Source organism: Vigna umbellata, chromosome 1, assembly GCF_029865625.1.
Source record: "Vigna umbellata cultivar VRB3 chromosome 1, Vumbellata_1.0, whole genome shotgun sequence".
NCBI lineage: Eukaryota > Viridiplantae > Streptophyta > Magnoliopsida > Fabales > Fabaceae > Vigna > Vigna umbellata.
In genome coordinates, this window is record NC_142165.1 from 103,830,332 (window position 1) to 103,852,285 (window position 21,954).

Here is a 21,954-nt window from a genome sequence, read left to right on the forward strand (position 1 = left end):
CGTTTCAATTATATTATAGTTTTGACTTACAGAATCTGACTAATATTTATGGGTTCATATTTATCGCATTTCATACTTCTGTAGCTATTTTTAATTTATCATAGCAAGCAGCATTTGAAAGTTTAAATCGACCGAAATATCAAAGTAAAACGAGTAAAATTTGAAATTTATGTTCATGTGCTTAATTTGAAAAGTTTTTCACGCCTTTGGTTCACCCTTACATACACACGGGTAAATTGTGTATGTACGCATGAACTTCAGTTATTTTTATTGCATCAATAGATCATATGAACTTCAGTTGATCAAATTATCAATTGAGTTTTAAGCGTAAAACTGAAAACTTAGTACACGTCAAGCTCGCAGCTCATGTCGAGCTCTAAAAAATTTAAAGGTTAAATCCTGAACAATATTCACCTGAGCAAAATGATCATAGAAGATAATCAAAATCTTAAGATGAAAATGAAATCATTCCAGCATAAACTTAATGCATACTTTTGATTTTATCTGAAGTGTGTTCAAGCACCAATAATAATTTTGGGTATAACGCCATTTCTTTAAATCTAGCACAAGTAGGCAACTTCACCTGTTAGCGACAACACCCTAATATCAACAAGCATCCTCCTTCGGACAAATGGAGTATTAAAACAGCCACCAATTAGCTTAACCGTGCTCAATTAAATCAATACTCAGACCCTAAGGAAGAGGGAGCGGATATTAAGGAGAGACAAACACTTGGTCGAGCCCAGTTCTTTCCTATAGAAAATCACTGTAAAGCAGAGAAGATCCAGTAAATTTACATCACGAAAGATTTCTCCTTCCAACTGATTATACTCAAGCAATAATACAAACCAATCCCTTAAATAACGTAATTACATTAAGTGCACAACATATATGCATACACAAACATTTGAAGTCATGAATATCGGAACTATCCAGGGGCAGCATATATGAAGACACAGTAGCATTCATTTATTCAATAGGAAGCCCAAAGGTCAATATCTCATCTATCTCCTGTGATAGAGAAATACATGTTAGTTGTTATGTTTGCAGGCCACATACGCATTGTACAAGACCCTTGCTTGTCATCAAGGCCCAGGACTTTGGTTCTCTGCACGTAAAGTATAGGGATAAGAAAGCATAAAAGATGTACTCTTACACATTGATTGCTACAGAGGAAAGAAGAGAGAACAAAATTAGGCAATAAAAAACTTGAGATTAAAACAGAAGAATATATTTCTAGAGGGCTATATTGAGATCCCTCTCACAATCTTCTATTTATAATAAAGAATGGCTTCACTCATATAAGTTTACATGTTAGTGCTATGTTCAACTTCAGCAGTTGACAAGCTACTACATTTTGTTTTTTACTTTTCCATGAAATAATGTTTACTTCCAGGAAAACACAATATCCAGTAGTATACTGTCTATCAATAGGTGAACATATCGCATGAACTGACTAACCACTCCAACTGCAAAAAGATAGATCCAGCCTTGTAATAATGAGATAAATCAGTTTTCCAACCAGCCTCCTATACCTCTTTGGATCGGAGAATAATTCACCTTCTTCTATCGTTAATTTCTATTAAGGGACAAAGAGAGAGGAGAATAATTCACCCTATGTGACTTTCTACAAGGGTGGCTTCTGAGCTTATTGAAATGAAGTTTTGAGAGTCAAATCAGAGAGAGAGGGTCTAAAACAAGTATGGAGGTGGCACGGTGACATTCTGACAAGAAGAAGGCGGCGCATTAACCGTATGCGCCTAGGTGCAGCGGACAAAGACGGTGCTCGTGGCAGCCCATGGCAAAGAATTTGACCTCGACACCGGCGAGGTTGGTCGGAGAGACAGTCTAGATCCGGTGGTCGCCTGCAACGATGAACGATGGCGAATAGCAACAGACATCAGTGAAACGGAAAAGAACTATGGATGACAGTGTTGGATAGCTTCAAACGACAGTGGAAAGTTGCAGATAAGGATTGGACAACCACATACAGCGGCAAACGACACCGGACAGATGCGAACAACAATAACTAATGCCAATGGATAAGACGAGATAGAAACCAAAGCGGAATCGACCCGCTTTGGTACAACTTGAGATTAAAACAGAAAAATATATTTTTAGAGGGCCATATTGAGATCCCTCTCACAATCTTCTATTTATAATAAAGAATTGATACAAGAGTACATGAAAGATTAAGAGATTATACTATACACCTAGGTACATAACTAGGTACCACTATAGGTACAACTAATAAATATATAGCACACTACACCCTACTTAGGCTTAATGATGATACATAGATCTAATTATTCTAACAAAAAAAAAATTTCTCTCCTTTGGTTAAGGTGAATCCCACTCTTCCCTCCTTATGTTTTTAAAACTAAATTCGTTATCAAACTAGTTAAAGTACTCATTCAAGATTTACTTACTCAACTCTTGTTAAATCGGAATAAATAAATAATAATTATTAACTAATATTTAAAATATAATATCATAATTTTATAGAATGGAACTAAAAATAAAGCATTCAATTTATTAACTTTCTAAGTACATGCAAGTTCAAGGGATAACACACGTCAATTTATCCCATCGGAGTAGAAGTTAGTCAATATATAGCTCCAACGTTATTCAATGTTCGTATTCCAATAATGATGTATTCTAATCAACATTGGTATAAAAGTTCTTAAAGTAAAAGAATCATAAAAATGCAACTGAAGAATTCATGTAGTGTTAGGGCCTGGCGAGTGTATGAGAGGAAGAAATACAGGAGGGAGATGGTGGGCGAGGTCGAACGTCCTAACATGGACGAACGTTCGGAGCAAGGGGCGAGGACGAGCGAGGACGAGCAGAACATGGACGAACGTCCTAACAGGGACGAGAGGACGAGCGTCCCTACGATGGGCGAGGACGAGCGTCCTAACAGGAACGAGCGTCCATAATAAATAGCTGGCTAGCGGAAGGATAGGCAGAGTATTTTTGTAATTAAGGCAGTAATAAATAGAGTTAATAAGGACAGATTTATTCTTTCCAGATAATTATATTAATTAGGCAATTAAGTTTAATTATAATAAATTGGCAATTATGATTATTCCTTACCATTTCTGGAAGGAGTAATTAGTATTAATTAGGAGAGGCACCTAGGGTCAGGATATGTTTTTGATTATTTTGAATATTGTAAGAGAGGTTATGCTCTCGTGTGACTGAAGGAGAACCTGCTCCCAGTCATTAGTTGGTTCGTGATTTCCAGAGTTTCAATAATAACGCGTTTTTATTCACGAGAGTTTCGTTCCATTCACGGTGTAAGGCAAGTTACGTGGTCAGGCACGTAACAAATTGGTCCGACCTGCCGGATCAATTTGAAGGGTGGAGAGCGTAATGGAAGGAAAAATGACTGCTATGGACGGGAGGATCGAGACCCTAGAAATCTCCATGGGCGGGCTGGAATCGGCAGTCCAGGAACTAGTAAGGATACTAGGCGAGCGAGGTCGACGGGAGGAGGGACGCCTAGATAGTAGCCAGGGGTCAGTAAATGGAAGAAGGAATGACGAGGATGAGAGAGCTGGAGGAGGCTTAGGAGGGGGACACCGAGAAGAGCAACCTTATTGGAGGAAGAAGGTTGAATTGCCCGTATTCGAAGGCAGCGAACCTATGAACTGGATTTATAGGGCGGACAAATTCTTCGAACTCCAAGGGGTGCCCGAGGACGAGAAGTTGCGGCTGGCGTACATCAGCATGGAGGGAATAGCAGGACACTGGTTCAGGTTTTGGAGGGAGAAAGCCCGAAACCGGTCATGGGCCGGGTTAAAGGAGGCATTAGTGGTTCGGTTTGGAGGCCGAAACCAAGGAACGGTCTTTGAGAGACTGGCAGCCTGCAGACAGTCGGGTTCCGTGGGAGACTACATCCAGGAATTCGAGGTATTGGCGAGTCAAGCAGAACAAATGCCCGAGGCACAATTAATGGGGTATTTCATGGCCGGCCTACAAGAGGGGATTCGTAACCAACTCAGGTTGCTAGACCCAAAGGACTTCATGGATGTCATGAGACTAGCCAGGGACGTAGAGGCGTTCCAAGCAGGGACGCGGGTGAGTGGAGGAATCAGCAACAAGGGGCAGTCGTGGGGAAAGACGAGCGGGTCAGTGGCAAGGGTGGACCCTAGCCGCAACACCCAGAACCGGACGAACGCCGAAGGAGGCCCCAGGAGAGGGGATGAGCGTACGTTCTCCAACGCGCAAGGCAGGAACGTACGGGATTTACCGTACGCGGAGTACGTCAAGCGAAGGGAGGAGGGGAAGTGTTTCCGATGCGGAGGACCGTACGGTCCAGGCCACCGCTGTCCAGAAAGAGGAATTCGGACGCTGATATTGGCCGAAGAAGAGGAGCCCGGAGGGGAAGAAGAGGTGGAGGTAGAATGCGAACAACTGGAGCTGTCTGCTTTCTCAGCTGGAGGGCTCACCCAGCCCCAAACGATGAAGCTGCACGGCCAAATAGGGACGCATCAGGTGCTGATCCTGATTGACAGTGGCGCCAGCCACAACTTCATAAGCAGGGAGCTGGTGGAAGAACTATCCTTACCCGTAGTGGATACACCACCCTACCGGGTGAGCTTGGGGGATGGACGGAGGAAGGAGACGCGAGGCTGTTGTGAGTCAGTAACGATCCAGGTAGGGGAGATAGTGATCAACGAACGTTTTCACTTGTTCGAATTAGGCGGAGTGGATGTGATTCTGGGGGTCGAATGGTTGGCTAAGCTGGGCGAGGTAGTCATAAATTGGAGGCAGCTAACCATGGCGTACGTACAGGCCGGGAACAGGGTGATTATCAAGGGAGATCCAACGCTAACTAGGAGGTTGGTGGAACCGTCAGCTTTGCTTAAAATGACGGAAGTCGAGGTCTGGTTATTAGTGTGGGAGCTAGGAAAGGCAGAGAAGGAGAAGGAACCCAAACCGTACGTTCCGGAAAAAGAGACGTTCGGTCCAGAACTGACTCGGACGCAGACGCTCGACATGCAGCGAATACTGGAGCGATACGCTGAAGTGTTTCAGGAGCCGGAGGGACTTCCGCCTGATAGAGGAATGGTTCATCGAATTCCCTTGAAGGAAGGTACAGACCCCGTAAATGTAAGGCCGTACAGGTACCCCCATGTAATGAAGGAGGAGATTGAGAAACAGGTGGCGGAAATGCTGGCGGCAGGCGTCATAAGATCAAGCACCAGCCCGTATTCAAGCCCTGTAATTTTGGTGAAAAAAAAAGATGGCAGCTGGCGGTTTTGTGTGGACTACAGGGCCCTAAACCGAGCCACCGTGCCTGACAAATTCCCTATTCCCTTGATAGAGGAGTTGTTGGACGAACTGCGGGGAGCCAAGTACTTCTCGAAGGTGGATTTAAAATCAGGCTATCATCAAATACGAATGGGAGCTGGTGACATAGAGAAGACGGCTTTCCGGACGCACCAGGGCCACTACGAATTCATGGTAATGCCGTTCGGCCTAACCAACGCGCCAGCCACTTTTCAGAGTGCCATGAACCAACTGTTACAGCCTTACTTGCGGAAGTTCGTACTGGTATTCTTTGATGATATACTGGTGTATAGCCGCACCTGGGACGAGCACTTGGAACAGGTGGCGACGGTGCTAAGGGAATTGGTGGCACATAGATGGGTGGCCAACCGGAAGAAGTGCGACTTCGGCAGAACTCAAATAGGGTATTTGGGCCATCGGATATCAGAGAAAGGGGTAGAGATGGACGAGGACAAGGTGCGGGCAGTGATGGAGTGGGAGAAACCGAAGACAGTAAAGGCTTTGAGGGGTTTCCTAGGGCTGACAGGCTACTACAGGAGGTTCGTAAAGGACTATGGGAAGATTGCCCGGCCTTTGACCGACCTCCTCAAGAAAGGACAGTTCGCGTGGACGGAGCAAGCAGAGGACGCCATGCTTAAGTTGAAGAAGGCCATAACGACAGCACCGGTATTGATCCTTCCGGATTTTAATCAGCCATTCCACATTGAGTGTGACGCATCCGGAAGAGGGATAGGAGCGGTACTCATGCAAGGGAAGCAGCCCATAGCTTTCTTTAGCAAAGCGCTATCGGAGGGAACGTTAGGGAAGTCAATCTATGAGAAGGAACTCATGGCCCTGGTTTTGGCCATACAACATTGGAGGCCGTACCTATTGGGGCAACGGTTTGTGGTTCACACGGATCAGAGAAGTTTGAAGTATCTCTTGGAGCAACGCATCACCACTCAAAATCAGCAGAATTGGCTGGCAAAGCTCCTGGGATACGACTTTGAGATCGTGTACAAATCCGGGGTGACCAACAAGGTGGCTGACGCCCTATCCCGCAAGGATGAGGATGAGCTGAGGGACGAGAAGGAGTTGACGGTGGTGGTTCGGCCATATTGGCAAGATTTCAGAGAGATTTTGGAGGAAGTCGAGGCGGATGAGGAGCTACGGAAGGTGATTGAGGACTTAAAGAAAGACCCCAACTCCCACCCCTCGTTCACGCTGGAGAACGAGCGCTTGCACTATAAAGGGAGGCTCGTGCTGTCAGCGCGTTCGGCCTGGGTGCCCAAGCTGATAGCCGAATTTCATTCCACACACACAGGGGGCCATTCAGGGGTTTACCGGACGTACCGCAAGGTGGCACAATCACTTTATTGGGTGGGAATGAAGAAAGCAGTGACCGAATTCGTGGCCCACTGTCTAGTCTGTCAACAGCATAAATATCTAACCTCATCTCCGCAAGGACTGCTGCAGCCGTTACCCATTCCCAACGCCATTTGGGAGGAGATAAGTATGGACTTTATTGTCAAACTACCCAAGTCTAGAGGATATGATGCTGTATTAGTGGTGGTGGATCGACTCAGCAAATACGGTCACTTCATACCCCTAAAACATATTCCGCTCGCACCATAGCCGAAATATTCGTGAAAGAGGTTGTCCGCTTACATGGGGTACCACTCTCGATCGTAAGTGACCGGGATCCACTGTTCTTAAGTAATTTTTGGAAGGAGTTGTTCAAGTTACAAGGCACGCGACTGAAGATGAGCACAGCCTATCACCCGGAGACGGATGGACAGACGGAGGTCCTCAACAGGGTCCTGGAAGGGTATCTGAGATGTTTTTGTTCTGAGCAGCCCAAGGGCTGGAGCGCTGTGATTCCATGGGCGGAATATTGGTACAACACCAGCTATCAGGAATCAGCCAAATGCACGCCATTTGAAACTGTCTACGGACGACCGCCACCTTCCCTGCATAGGTTCGTCCCAGGAGAAACTTTAGTGGAGTCCGTCAGTCAGGAATTACAGACCAGAGACGAAGCCCTCCGACAGCTAAAGTTCCATCTAGCCAGGGCACAGGAATTAATGGTAAGGCAGGCAGATAAGGCAAGAAGACCGTCCCAAGTAGGAGTGGGAGATTGGGTCTATCTGAAGATTAGACCTCACCGTCAAACGACGATGTCGTCCCTGGTGCAGTCTAAGTTGGCCGCTCGCTATTTTGGTCCCTTCCTGGTCATTCAGCAGGTAGGAGCAGTCGCATTTAAGCTGCAATTACCAGAGACCGCCCGAATACATCCCGTGTTCCATGTGTCACAATTAAAGAAGGCAACAGGGGACCACCAGGTCGAGTCAGAGTTACCCCAAGATCTGGAGGTGGAAGAACCGTCTCCACGACCGGTCAGAGTGTTGGACAACCGGCAAGTGCACCAGGGGACGGACGCACGACAGGAAGTCTTGGTCGAATGGCAAGAGGGAGGACCTGACGAGGCTACATGGGAAGATGCCCTCACCATCCAAGACCAATATCCTGATTTCAACCTTGGGGACAAGGTTGATCTTCAGGGGGTGGGTAATGTTAGGGCCTGGCGAGTGTATGAGAGGAAGAAATACAGGAGGGAGATGGTGGGCGAGGTCGAACGTCCTAACATGGACGAACGTTCGGAGCAAGGGGCGAGGACGAGCGAGGACGAGCAGAACATGGACGAACGTCCTAACAGGGACGAGAGGACGAGCGTCCCTACGATGGGCGAGGACGAGCGTCCTAACAGGAACGAGCGTCCATAATAAATAGCTGGCTAGCGGAAGGATAGGCAGAGTATTTTTGTAATTAAGGCAGTAATAAATAGAGTTAATAAGGACAGATTTATTCTTTCCAGATAATTATATTAATTAGGCAATTAAGTTTAATTATAATAAATTGGCAATTATGATTATTCCTTACCATTTCTGGAAGGAGTAATTAGTATTAATTAGGAGAGGCACCTAGGGTCAGGATATGTTTTTGATTATTTTGAATATTGTAAGAGAGGTTATGCTCTCGTGTGACTGAAGGAGAACCTGCTCCCAGTCATTAGTTGGTTCGTGATTTCCAGAGTTTCAATAATAACGCGTTTTTATTCACGAGAGTTTCGTTCCATTCACGGTGTAAGGCAAGTTACGTGGTCAGGCACGTAACATGTAGTGTCTGACAAGGATACATATCGGAACTTCTACCAAGAAGTGCCTGTGGTTCTTATAGAATATTATTTAGAATTTTGGCATGCTCAAGTAGCAATACGTTTTGTTAAATACTGTCATCATCATCAGTTGAAGATAACATTTACATGTTAAGAAGAAATGCAAATGTTGAAGACAATAACATCCATGAGGATAATCCTAAACGCTTTGAAGAGATGCATGCGTTCAATCCAAAAGTTCATCAACTCTTCTACTGGATTATATTACCCCTAACCAGAAAGATTAAACACTATTCCTTTATTACACTATTTAGTCCTTCAACATTCGAAAAATGAGTCAGCACCACCTAGCAAAGCTCAAGCACATTTTCTCCGGTACTACCTACCTCATTACATATTCCTTGAAGAATGCAATCATGTCTCGTGTAAACAAACCAGGATTTGGTTATAATACTAAAAGAATGTGATCATAATTTGTGTAAACAAACCACAACCCGTGTATTGTCAATCAAGCTAAACCAAAGTACTAGGTGTACACACCTTCCCCAAGTAGCTGTTCAAACCGAGCCACAATGTGTTTTCCATAAGTGTATTTCTTCAAAGCATGAGCATGAAGCCTTATGCGAGAAAGTAACACCGCTCTTTGACTTTCAGAACAGATCTCAAGAATCCTCTGGATCACATAATTTGCAAATTGATCTTTCATCATTGTCTACAATTAAATCAAGCATGGGATAGTAAGCAAGAGTACAAACCCCAAAAAATTATAGCATAATTTACATCGCATGTAGTGCTCAAGAACACTCTACCGTTGTAATAATTTAGAAGATCTCAAGAATTCTAAATGCCAGCATAATAATAATAATCATATATGGAAAAATCAATAATTCCAGCTCATCATTAGAATAGAAAAGGGATCTTAGAGTAGTTTTAGTGCCTCAAATCAACTAAAAAAATGCAACTTGAAAGATTCTAGATTAGTCAAATAAAACAACGAAATACAACAGCCCTAAAACCTCTGGTATGGTTATTGTATCAGTTATAGGTAAAACATTAAAAAACTAGTGATGGGAATATAAGTCCCTCCTTTTACCATAACTCTTACTAACCAGAAGACAGACAGTTTAAGCAGATTTGTTTGGGGTAGGTATCAGGATCGCATTGATTATATATGAGCTAAACATTATAATAAACAGTCAGACAGTCTAGTTGCCTACAAAAAGTAAAGGAATCCTAGTTCCTGGTCACTGCATTTTAATATTTCAACTTTATAATAGCATGTGAGCAAAAAGTTTGGCGTGAACTTCGAGGTGATGTTATATATCAAACAACACAATGTTAAATGTTATTTTTGTTTCTGCAAAACAGTAGCAATCACAAGGAATAATAAATTGATAACATGATTCTCTAAAGAAAAATTACTGAAACCTCAGATGTAAGGTTCAGTTAAACCATAGAATAATGTCTCTTCCTTCCCTGTTTCTTTGCATTTGTTTACTTCAGTTCCTGGTAAGTGTTATAACTTGCCATGAGCATCAGTTAACAAGCCCCCAGCACCAAATTTCAAACTAACTTCAACCCATTAACACTCATTTCAAGCAATTAACACTCATTTCATTGATTCTGCAGGTGACTGTTGTCATTTTAGAATGTTATATGCACAAGTGTACGCCATTTTAACAAGCAGGTGAAAAAGGTATCATGTCCACAAATTTAATACTCAGATGTGCAATATTATGCATGCTTGAAAAGTTAATGCTCACCAACAAATTATCATGTGGTTTGTCATGTCCAACAATCTCTGTTATTAGCAGCTGTTGTTCAGTGGAATCACCATACTCCAAGCATTTCTCAACAACATTTGATGCGAATTTATGCTGGCTTAATTGAACAATATGTCCCGAAAGCTTGCTAATAATTTGACTCCTTTCCTGAGGCCTTCCTCTCTCCAACACATGCTGTAAAGGTAAAAGCATAGCATCATAAAGATACCCCATGTGCAAAATGCAAATAGGTATGTAAACCCCAGAATTTATCCATATCATTCAAAGCTTATAGATAAAGCTATTTGAAAAGGCATTATAAATCAACACAACTATAAAAAACTAGTATGAAAGGCCAAAGAAAGCAGAAGAGTACCTAGAACATTCCTTAAACACAAGAATTTAAGTGACTTGAGAATTAAACTGTAAAATAATTCTAGAAGGCTTAATTGATCCCTCTCACAATCTTCTATTTATAAGAATAAATTGATACACAAGTACATGATAAATAGGGTAACCCTAGACACAATATAATCATGATAAATAGGGTAAATATCCTAACACTCCCTCTCAAGCTGGAGCATACAAATTGTATGTACTAAGCTTGGAACAAATAAACTCAATCCGAGGACCCCTTAATGACTTGGTCAATACATCTGCGAGTTGATCGTTTGACCCAATAAACTCAGTACATATTTCTTTGGTCAACAACTTTTCACGAACAAAATGACAATCAATTTCTATATGTTTAGTCCTCTCGTGAAACACTGGATTTGATGCAATGTGGAGAGCAGCTTGATTGTCGCAATACATCTTCATAGTATGGATGTCACAAAATTTAACCTCTTGAAGGAATTGTTTCACCCATATAAGTTCACATGTTAGTGATGTCATTGTCCTATACTCGGCTTCCGCGGTTGATCGAGCTACTACATTCTGTTTCTTACTTTTCCATGAAATAATGTTTCCTCCCAGAAAAACACAATATCCTGTAGTAGACCGTCTATCAATAGGTGAACCCGCCCAATCTGCATCACAATACCCAGAGACCTGAATGCTTCCTTTATCTTCATATAACAATCCTTGCCCGGGAGCCTTCTTTACATACCTTAGAATGCGAATGAGAGCATTCCAATGGTCAACACATGGAGCCTGCATGAACTGACTAACCACTCCAACTGCAAAGGATAGATTTGGCCTTGTAATAGTGAGATAAATCAGTTTTCCAACCAGCCTCCTATACCTCTCTGGATCGGAGAATAATTCACCTTCTTCTGTCCTTAATTTTTTATTTGGGTCCATGGGACTGTCTACCGGTCTACAATCAATCATGCCTATTTCTTGTAATATATCAAGAGCATACTTCCTTTAGGAGATTACAACTCCATCTTTTGATTGCGCTACTCCAATGCCTAAGAAGTATTTGAGACTTCCAAGATCCTTGGTTTGAAAATGTCTACACAAGTATTCTTTTAGTTGAGATATTCCAACAGCATCATTTTCTGTAATGACAATATCATCAACATATACTATTAAGTAAACACATTTCCCGAGAGAAGAATGACAATACAAAACTGAATGGTCTGCTTCACTGCGTTTTAGCCCAAATTTTTGAACAATGGAGCTAAACTTTCCAAACCAAGCACGTGGGGACTACTTGAGGCCATATAGAGATCGATGCAATTTGCATACCATACCAGACTCCCCCTGAGCAACAAACCCAGGAGGTTGCTCCATATAAACTTCTTCCTCAAGATCATCATGTAGGAAGGCATTCTTGATATCCAATTGATGAAGTGGCCAATGACGAATGGCTGCCATGGCAAAGAAGAAACGAATAGTAGTCATCCTGGCTACAGGAAAGAAAGTGTCACAATAATCAAGACCATAAACCTGAGTGTAACCTTTTGTAACAAGCCGAGCTTTGAGCCGATCAATATCACCATCAGGGCCAACTTTAACTGCATACACCCATCGACAACCAACCGCCTTTTTTCCTGGGGGAAGGGGCACTAGCTCCCAAGTATTACTGTGGTCAAGAGCCTGCATTTCTGCAATCATAGCTTGTCGCCATCCAGGATGATCAAGTGCTTCTTTCACATTCTTGGGTATAACAACAGATGATACTAAGGATAAAAGAAAAATAGGAGGGCGACAATGATGATAGCTTCGAAAATTATAAATGGGATGAGGGTTTCGAGTGGAACGAGTACCTTTTCTAAGGGCAATAGGCCATGCTGAATCATTTGCACCAGGAGGCGTAGGAGGAGGTGAAGAATCTAAAGTAGGAGATTCACCATTGTCTTGGGGAGGTGGACTATCCATTGGGGCCTGTGTGGGATGATCTCAGTATGTGGAGAAACAGGTGTAGAAGGATTGTGATCAAGACTTGGAATGACAGAGACAATGGAGCTATTTGACTCAGCCATTGGAATAGGAAGGACCTGCTGGAGGATAGAAACATCCTAAACAGATAGAGAGAAGTAAGGAGTTTGTTCAAAGAATAGGATACCATACCAGAATAGGATAACCCTTAACACACTATAATGATGATAAAATAGGATAAATATCCTAACACAATCTAACAAAATCAACTTGTCTAAAATGTCGAGATAATAGACGTGGTAACTTTGGCTTCGAACAAGATACACATATGCTTCATACCATTGAGAAAGAATGTCTATAAACCAAATTGAACTCACAATCCAGCATAGCCAAAGAAACTCTTCTTGAAATATAGGACTCGTCTTCAAGAGTGTGCAGCAAACCGATGATAATGGTCAACGGATAGCAAAAGTGCAAAAACACAGATTGACAAACAACTCACAACAGCTTATGGAGAATAATATTGGCCATCAGTGGACAACCACAAACCTTCAACTAACACTACAAAACTTCAACAAGCATGCCTTTGATAAATGAGATTTCCATTAAAAGTGGATGACAGCCAACAATAGTAGACAACGACAAACTGTAGGGACTAAAATATCATCACCGACTGATGGGGCCTGTAATGGCTGGAAGCGACAAAACTACAGGGACTACCATCACTGACTGACGAGGTGATGGGACCTACAGTGGCTGAATGGGACATGCAGTGGCTGGAAACATACTCCCCTCACGACAAACAACGTAAATGACGACGCGCCAATGACAAATCGTGAAGGTGGAAGATCATAAGGGGCTCATTTATTCATCAAAGGATCCAAAAACAAATATGACAAGGGACTAGTGAAATTGTTTGGCTAAGATTCTGAATCTTGATAGAAATAGACTTCCCTCATGCCATGAGTAACCTTCAACCTATGACTTTGGTATTAAAATTCCTTGGTGTTAACCAACTAATAGCACTGACTCTCCTTGAAGACTTGTAAATAAATGACACAAGCCATCAGGAACATCACAGTTGCTACAATATGCAAAGCTAAACACACATTATGAAAGAGGCTAAAGAACAATGTTGAAATAGAGTAAAATGTTGAAACAGAAAGTTTTTCTTTTTTTATTTGGACGAGCGAGACGAACGACAGTGACGCGATGTGATTCCGATAGCGGGAAGGTGGCATGTGACAAACAAGCGCCGGAAGCTTATCGGAGAGAAGTCGTGCCTAACAGCGCGTGTGGATGAGAATGAGACAATGACTAGGGATGGGTTGCCCTCCTCGATGCACACAAAACCCCTAACTTCGCCAGAGAAAACAAGACGGCAGCGGCGACAGAGGTTGAACAGATGTGGCGCACGTGGCGGTGCTTGGATGAGAACTAGCCCTTGACACAGGCAAGGTTGACCATGGCTCAAGAAGGCAATCCAAATCCATTGGTCGCTAGACTGAACTGTGGCGGTGGTCGGTGGCGGGCATTAGCGGACGGCAGGAACAGAGGTGATGGTGACAAACTTATGTGGATAGCTCCTCACAGTGGAAAAATAGTGCCAACAGTAAATGGCACCCGACAGTGACAAACGACACCAGACACCGGCAAACTGTGCCAGACAGCGACAAATAGTGTTGGACAGTTGCGGACAACAACTAGGGTTTGGAGACTAGATAGAAACCAGAACAAGACTGCTCATTGAGGTATTTAAGAAAAGATGAAATTTTTAAGGCCACTGGTGATACCTCACAATAATTCTAGAGGGCTTAATTAATCCCTCTCACAATCTTCTATTTATAAGAATAAATTGATACACAAGTACATGATAAATAGGGTAACCCTAAACACAATATAATCATGATAAATAGGGTAACCCTTGACACACTATAATGATGATAAAATAGGATAAATATCCTAACAAAGTGCACAGAGAAAATATGTACAAAATTTAATTTGAAGAACGAATAGGGTCGTTCCCTCGTGAAACCTCAAAAAAGCCTTTGTACAATTTTACTAACTCAAGCATCAGTACTTCCCTATCTCACATACAATGTAGTGAGTTCATAATAGACAACCACTGCCAATTCACAACGTCCAGCACACATAAAAATGAATAAATTCTTTTCTTAATAAATGTAATGTCCTCTGCAGTTTGAACAATATAAAATTATTTGCCTGTAAATTTACGAAACTGATACTACAATAGTTGCACATGCCCATCAAGTGAAAAAATATGAACCATCCTGGAGAAATAGTGAGCGAGAGTGGGCTCCATACATGTTTATCTAGAGCTCTCGTGTACATTACGGTGAGCATGCATAAGTATTTTTTTTTTATACATAAAAAATTGCAGAATCGTTTAATTTAATACCTAAAGTGACATCCCCAGTGTACCAAACCACTTGGTTAAAAGACACAAGTCACTACCACTTGTGCAAGTTTAAGACCACTTTGTAATAATATTTTGAAAGACAATATTTTGGAAAAACAATATAAAGGCCACCCTGTAGAATACCGTTTGAGTTTGTGATTTAGAACCCAATTCATATTTAACAGATGTATCTAAATAGAATTAGCCAAATTCACATCCATCAGCTCAACTAACAGGTGCTTTATGGCTTTCTTGATAGTCAATAGAGAACATGTCAAAGCAAGACCAGCTAACTTCCCTTGCCCAAAACAATCATCAAAGCACAAAAGCTTTATAAATTATATGGAATTTCTTTGAAATAGGATACTGCTTAAATGAGGTGAAATACAAATAAGATGAACAAGAAATTATAGAAATATATGAAATCAACAGAAAAAAAATTCAGACAGAAAAAACATGTTGCTATTTATAATTGTATAAATGATAGAAAGGCCATGTCTATAGCTCCAATTTTATTCAGTTTCTACCATGCAACACAACGCACTACCCACTGCTAAAAATCAATATTACAATTAAATGCATGAGACAGATAGTAACTAACCTGAGCAACATAATTACCATACTGGTCCTGAGCAAGAGTAAAAACTGACTCCAAGATTTCATCCACAATGAACTGACATTGAACCTCGTCCGAACAATGCTCTAAAACTCTCTACAAGAAATATTATCATGGGACTAAATGCACTATCGAAGAAGCATCAAGTCCTTGACGGGAAAGGTAACTGCAATAAATAACCTTACCTGTATGACTCGGCAACCATAAGGATGCATAGATAGAATAGCAACTTGACCACGAAATGCAGATATTATAAAGTCAATGTTTTTAGTTGGAATAGATTCAATGCACTTCTGTATTACATGATTCCCATTTTGGTCACGGACACATCTCATGACATTTCCATCTAGCTCATGAACAAGCTGAACTTTCTGTTCAAGATTGATAACCTCAAGAGCCTGCACAGGCACCAAAATTGAGATAAATATGAAATGATAATTCAGTCTGACACACGGAATAATTTGGAAAAACTTGTATTTCCCAATATAGGGAAAATGAATGAAAAGAAACAAATCTCATTACTCCAAGAACTAAGAGCCTAAGTCACAATGGCCAGATTCCACATCTTGACTTCTCCTTCCCCCCTATCCTCCAGTCTCTTTCTCTGTAACAAACCCCTCCCCTCCATTCCCTTAACTAACTCTTCTCCCCACTTTATTCTCCTTGTGATCCATGCTTGCTTCTACTGTAAATCAGTAAAATCCTAGGCCCATTAACACGGTCAACCAATTGGCCCACATCCCTATTAGCATAAGTTCTCAACTCAGGTATTAATCTGAATCTATAACTTTATCTATTTTCAACTTCTTCCGTAACACAAATAAAACTTCAGAATTTAGGAGCATTAACTGAGCACCAAGTACAAGCAATCTAAGACTCGTGCAATAGTAGATAAAAAGGTTAAGACAGTATAAAGATTGTTGGAAATTATATTTGAAAGAAATAAGAACAAATGAATTTTACAGGCTAAACAACTCCACTCAGTATTAGTGTGACAGAAAACTAGAGAATTAAAATGATACAGTGGAAACTCTCCTCTCTAACTCCCAGGTATTTAAACTTGAGTGACCTGGTTCTCTCCCTAACAATTTCTTCTCAAAACTCTAAACTAATTCCCAACTAACTCTCCCTATACCCTTTTATTACTAATGCAGGAAGTTTATCTAGTTTATTTGTGTTGGAATAATTATTAAGTCTACTTATGCTAGTGTAGTTAGTAGGACTAAAGTAGGGAGTAGTGTGTTGAGTTATCTCTACTTATTGTACCTAGTTCTGTACCTAGCAATCTAGGGCAGTCGTTTGATCTTCCATCTGCCTATTGTATCAACTCTATCAATATAAATAGAAGAACATGAGAAGGGTCCTTCAAGCCCTCTAAACATATATTTTCTCTGTTTTTAATCTTAAGTATTTATTATTAACAGAATTAGGTTATGATCCCCTACTAAACCTTGTACCATACCGAACTAAAATCCCTTGAAAAAAGAAAACATGATCTTATCATGGCATTTTTCTTCTAAAACTTCTTACTTCCTTCCTTTTACAATCCATTTAGGGGACGGGGAGAGCTTGTATTGAAAAAAAAATATTAAATAAATATTCAGTTTCCCTCTTCTCCAAGTGAGAGTATCTATGTAGAAAGGGAGCACAAAGAACATGCTCAAATCATGGTATTTTTCTTCTAAAACCTCTTACTTCCTTCTTTTTACAATCCATTGTTTACACATGATAAACTCATGTTGACACTGATTCACCAATCCCCCCTGCAGATATGTGAAAAAGTTGCCCTTCAAAAACCAGAGTTTCTAACAATAGGAAATATGTAAATTGTATTTGACATGGAAAACAAATAGCAGACCGTATGTTTTAATCTTTGTCTATTGCAAACAAACTGATTTTGTCAGTTATGCCAGGAGCTCACCTTGGTTACAAGAAGGAAAGATTAAATTTTGAGATAAGCAGCCCCATTTTCAGATTGTAATTTGCAAAAAGCCAGACTTCTTGCAAATTCTTTAGTAGGATCTTCAATTATTTAGATCATTAATAAATCTCAATAAGAGATCCTAAGCCTCACACACTGAATAAAACCCATGAGCATATCTTGTAACCATATTGCAATAGATTTCAAGACAAACAACTGATATAAATATAGACCAATGTCTTACTGTTATATGAGAATCATTACAAATTACACACCTTTTGAATTACACGACAGCCATACATCTGAAGACTTAAAGGCAGTATTTGACCAAGAAGACAATTTGCAAGTTCTTTCCTCTGCTCAGGGCTTCCATACTCAAAAAACTATGCACAGGAGAGGAAAACAGACAAATTAGAGCATAACAGATTGCTGACAACCATAAAGTAGTTAATAACAATGTACATAACTTTAAAACACACCTTTTGAATTACGTAATTGCCAAAAACATCAGTCATTAATTTAGAAGTATGTGGAAGAACCTCTTTGAACACTAACTCCTTCTCTTCAACCCCACAGTTTTCCAACTTCTGCTGTATAAAACGACTCCCATGTTGATCAGTGCTGGAGTTAAAAACCACAATGAACTTAGTTTCCAAAGGCAAGGAATAATAGGTAAAACGATCACTAAAAATATTACTTGCCTAAATTCAACTATGTGTCCAATGATGTCAGATAGCTCAAATCTGCGACCTTTGCCAGATTTTAACTCTTCAAGAAAAATTGCAATTTTTGGGTTGGGAGCACTGTCTAAGGCTCTTTGACTTTGCCATCCAGATAATAAACCTCCGTTTTTGCCAGAAGCTGGAGAGGATCTCCTTTCATTCCTTCCACCTGGAAGGCCAGAACTACTTTCTGGGTATCCAGACAAGACTGGTCTAGAAAGTGGAGAACTTGGATACTGGGTTGCGTAAGCCATGTTTGAAGGGTGTCCAAAGTAACCAGGATGCATTATCCCACCTCTATTAGAATTCAAATTAGCACCACTTCTTGGATTATGTAATTTTTTTTCATCCAAGTAAGCACCACTATCACTATTGGGCCTTTTTTGGGAATCATAAGGACCAATTTGGCCACCAACACTGGCTCTAGGTGTCAGCAGATGACCAGGTATACTGTATCCCTCCACAAAAGGTTGTTGATGATATTGCATGTAAAAAGGCTCACCAAAAGAAGGCTGCAGAGGAAATCCAAATTGTCCAAAAACCTTGTTTGCATGTATCATTTCAGCACCATGTGAAATGTTTCCTACAATAGAAGAAACCCCTGCTGCTTGGGGAGTAAAACTAGTACCAGTAGCCCCATCAAGAAGTGGTACAGAACCATGAGGAGGGTATGCAGCAATATACGGAGGAACAGCTGTGGGACTAAAGGGATATGCACCTAGATACGGTGGAGAATATATACCTGAAGCCTGAAAATTAGTGTAAAAAGGATTTGTTGAGGTCATATAAGCTGCTGCTGTAGCATATAGTGGAGGTGTATACCCAGATGATTGCAGTACAGATAATACAGGCTCAGATGAGAACTTGCTTGAACTGTGAAGAGGCTGCTCCATACCAATATATGCACATTTTTCACTTTGAGAATTGTTAGGAATTTCACATGGATAGTTTTCTTGGTGACGTTGCTGCATCAAACTATTCTGTACGCTGTTCTTCCATTTATCTTCATAACTCTGACTTTCTGAATTTGGTAGATTAGATACAGTAAGAGCCCTCAATTGAGATTCTACAACTGTAACATCTAAATCATTAAAACCCATGCTTCCACTGGAATTGAGAGATGATGAGCTTGTGACAGGGGCAGAGTAATCAACATATGATGATACCCTTATATCATCTCCACCTATGGTAGGTTTTATGGCATCCATTGTAGAGACAGAAGGGTCATAAGAAGAATTTGAACCAGTATCTACATCAATTAGTTCATCCACCACTCCGAGAGACTTATTATATACAGGTGACATGGCATGCGGAAGATCTTCCTGAAAGTTTGAATTTTAATACAGAAAAAAAAAAGTCATGCATTCATACAAAACATTATGGAGGCAAAAAAGGAAAAAGGTCAAGTGATTGGCTACAGACAAATGTTGGACTCAAAAACTTACAAAAAATAGTAAAAGAAAGAAGTTGATATCACAATAATCACCAGTACTAATTTTTTGTGCTTAGATGATGTTGAAGCCACATCTTGTCTATGCCATTTTCCACTAGCCTTATCTAACTCATTATCATAAATCTGTTGGGTTGAATCATCCTCAGCTTCCTCCTTGTGTGTTGCAAGTGTTTTTCGTGACAAATGAAAGGACCCTTTACCGCTATCATCTGCAGAACACGATTACCAATTGCTGTTAAAAGCCTATAATTAGAAATATGGTTCTATTTCCCATACTATAAGTTGGTGAGAAAATCCAGTGTTTAAGTTGACAATGGAACAGTCAAATAAGCAAAATCAGCTGGTAACTGGTCATCAGACTCACATTTTTGCACAGCTCTGTTGAGAGATCCCAACCTTGCATTTCTAGTGGTGTTTTGGGATAATAAGTTTTCTATGGCAAGAAATGAGCCTTCCATGCTTGGAGGCGCACTGCCACTACGATTGGGTACCACATCTCTTCCACTGCCGTGGAACCTATGGCCATTCAAAAATATACCCAGATCCTCTGTTGCCATATGATGGGATGGTGAACCAAACGTTGCAGCTTCCTTAAGAGTAGGCCATTTGCCCCCAGCTTCAGAGATCCTGATTGGACTCTCAGTTGCCATACTACTGGAAGATTACTTTATCCCATCTTTTGTAATGGAAACCAGAAATGTTATGTTTCCTCCTAAAGTGCACCCACAAAGTGTTGCGTCAGCGTAAACTTCCAACGAAAAAATAAATTCATTACACCAGAAATGCACGGAAGCAGAGAACAAGAAACAAGAACACGAACGAAATAGCACAGTGAACAGCTGACAAAAAAAAAAAGTCACGATATACTACTTCGAGTGAAAGTGCACAGGTGTAACGAAAAAAACTCCCATGCAAATTCAGAGTCAAGTCACGATACAAAATACGGAGAGAGTTAAATTATGCTATTGTAATGTTCCTTAAAGTCATAGCACGCTTACTGTTCAAAATTTTATTTCAAGCGGAACGTCTTCTTGTTCAACTTTGTCAGTATCCAAACAAGGAGAGACCTATGTAGCCACGATCACAAAACAAGTATCACCAGAAAGCACAACAAGAATCAAGTAGAATCACCTCGTATAAATTACCAATTCATAATAACATGAAGAATAAGAAAAAAAACAAGAGTGAAATTGAGAAGATATGAGTAAAAGGGTGAAAAACGAATGCAAAAGAGAAAAGACGAAAAGAAAAGGGAATAAGTAGTTGGAGGATGAAGAAAAGGAACCTTAGGTTGCTGGTTTGGGAGTTTCCCTTTAGGAGGTGAAGAATGAGTGTGTATGAAAACCCTAGATTCCTTATCGAAGCGGAAATTGGAAAGAGAAGGATGAGGATGAGTGTGACTGAATTGATATGTTTTTGTTTATTATTATTATTTATTGATAGTGAATACTGTTATGGGTCAAGTAAGTTGAATGCAGTGCAGTGGAGAAAGGGACGAAGATTTTAAAAGTGCGTTTCGTACTTTGTATGTACATGAAGAGAGAGAAGTTTACTTGCACTCTCCGTTTTGCTATTCTCACTGCGCTGTCGCGTTTGTGTTTGGGACTTTTGTCACCCGTCAGAGGGGGACAAACAAAGAACCAACCAACAGAATTCTGTTTTCATTTTTTTTTTCTTAACGTACATTTCACATGACAAAAATGTTTTATCTTTCAACCCTCTTCTAAACTATCATCTTCTTATTTTTATTTTTATATTTCATCTTTTATCTTTTAATTTCTTTTAACACTTTTTTCATCTTTACCTTTAAATTAAATTTTGAATAATTTTTTTATTAAAAGTAATTTAAAATCATCTCGTAATGTAATTTAAATCATTTATTATAAATTACAATTTAATTTATGCATTTTAAAAGTTTTGTTTTTATACTTTTAAGTTATATCAAAATAAATACTTGTTCAACTTTATTCTCGACTTGAAAATCATCTGAACCTGATTATCAACCAGTAAAATCTATATCAGTTTAGTTTTTCTTTTAAAAAAATTAGAATAATTATTTATATTACTATTTAAACATTCATAAAATGTTATTACTTAAATACTTGTTTAACAAACTTATGTGAAAATAAAATAAATTCCTTCATCACAATTAGTTTATGCATAATTAAGAATTATATTTTAAATAAGTTAATATGAAACAAAGGTATAAATAACTTATCTAAAAAACAACTTTAACTTATAGAGAAATATATTTGTTTTTTTGTATAATTTTATTTTTTTTAA

At 40.2% G+C, this 21,954-nt stretch overlaps 1 protein-coding gene across 3 annotated transcripts; it reads right to left on the minus strand.

Moving 5' to 3' along the window:
• Positions 1 to 424: 424 nt before the first annotated feature.
• Positions 425 to 21,106, minus strand: LOC124825726 (pumilio homolog 6, chloroplastic-like). Of its 3 annotated transcripts, none has more exons than XM_088105304.1 (12): positions 20,957 to 21,106; positions 20,670 to 20,738; positions 20,036 to 20,383; positions 19,705 to 19,880; positions 18,198 to 19,540; positions 17,976 to 18,117; positions 17,772 to 17,879; positions 15,761 to 15,973; positions 15,561 to 15,671; positions 10,216 to 10,410; positions 8,993 to 9,164; positions 425 to 766 (listed from the first exon to the last, which is right to left on the minus strand). In XM_088105304.1, the coding sequence occupies exons 3-12, from the start codon at positions 20,319 to 20,321 to the stop codon at positions 687 to 689; spliced, it is 2,826 nt and encodes a 941-aa protein (XP_087961430.1). In that variant the 5' UTR covers positions 20,322 to 20,383; positions 20,670 to 20,738; positions 20,957 to 21,106; the 3' UTR covers positions 425 to 686. The 3 variants fall into 3 exon arrangements, with proteins under 3 accessions (XP_087961430.1, XP_087961431.1, XP_047154373.2); XM_047298417.2 differs by having other exon boundaries at positions 715 to 1,108; positions 20,957 to 21,105; XM_088105305.1 differs by lacking the exon at positions 20,670 to 20,738 and having other exon boundaries at positions 20,957 to 21,099.
• Positions 21,107 to 21,954: the final 848 nt, after the last annotated feature.

Excerpts from the sequence above, each read along its gene's own strand:
- LOC124825726 (XM_088105304.1), bottom strand. The coding sequence starts at position 20,321 with ATGGCAACTGAGAGTCCAATCAGGATCTCTGAAGCTGGGGGCAAATGG. Across the intron at positions 17,880-17,975 it reads GCAATTACGTAATTCAAAAG|TTTTTTGAGTATGGAAGCCC; the intron begins GTGTGTTTTAAA and ends TCCTGTGCATAG. Across the intron at positions 10,411-15,560 it reads ATGGTAATTATGTTGCTCAG|CATGTGTTGGAGAGAGGAAG; the intron begins GTTAGTTACTAT and ends TTACCTTTACAG.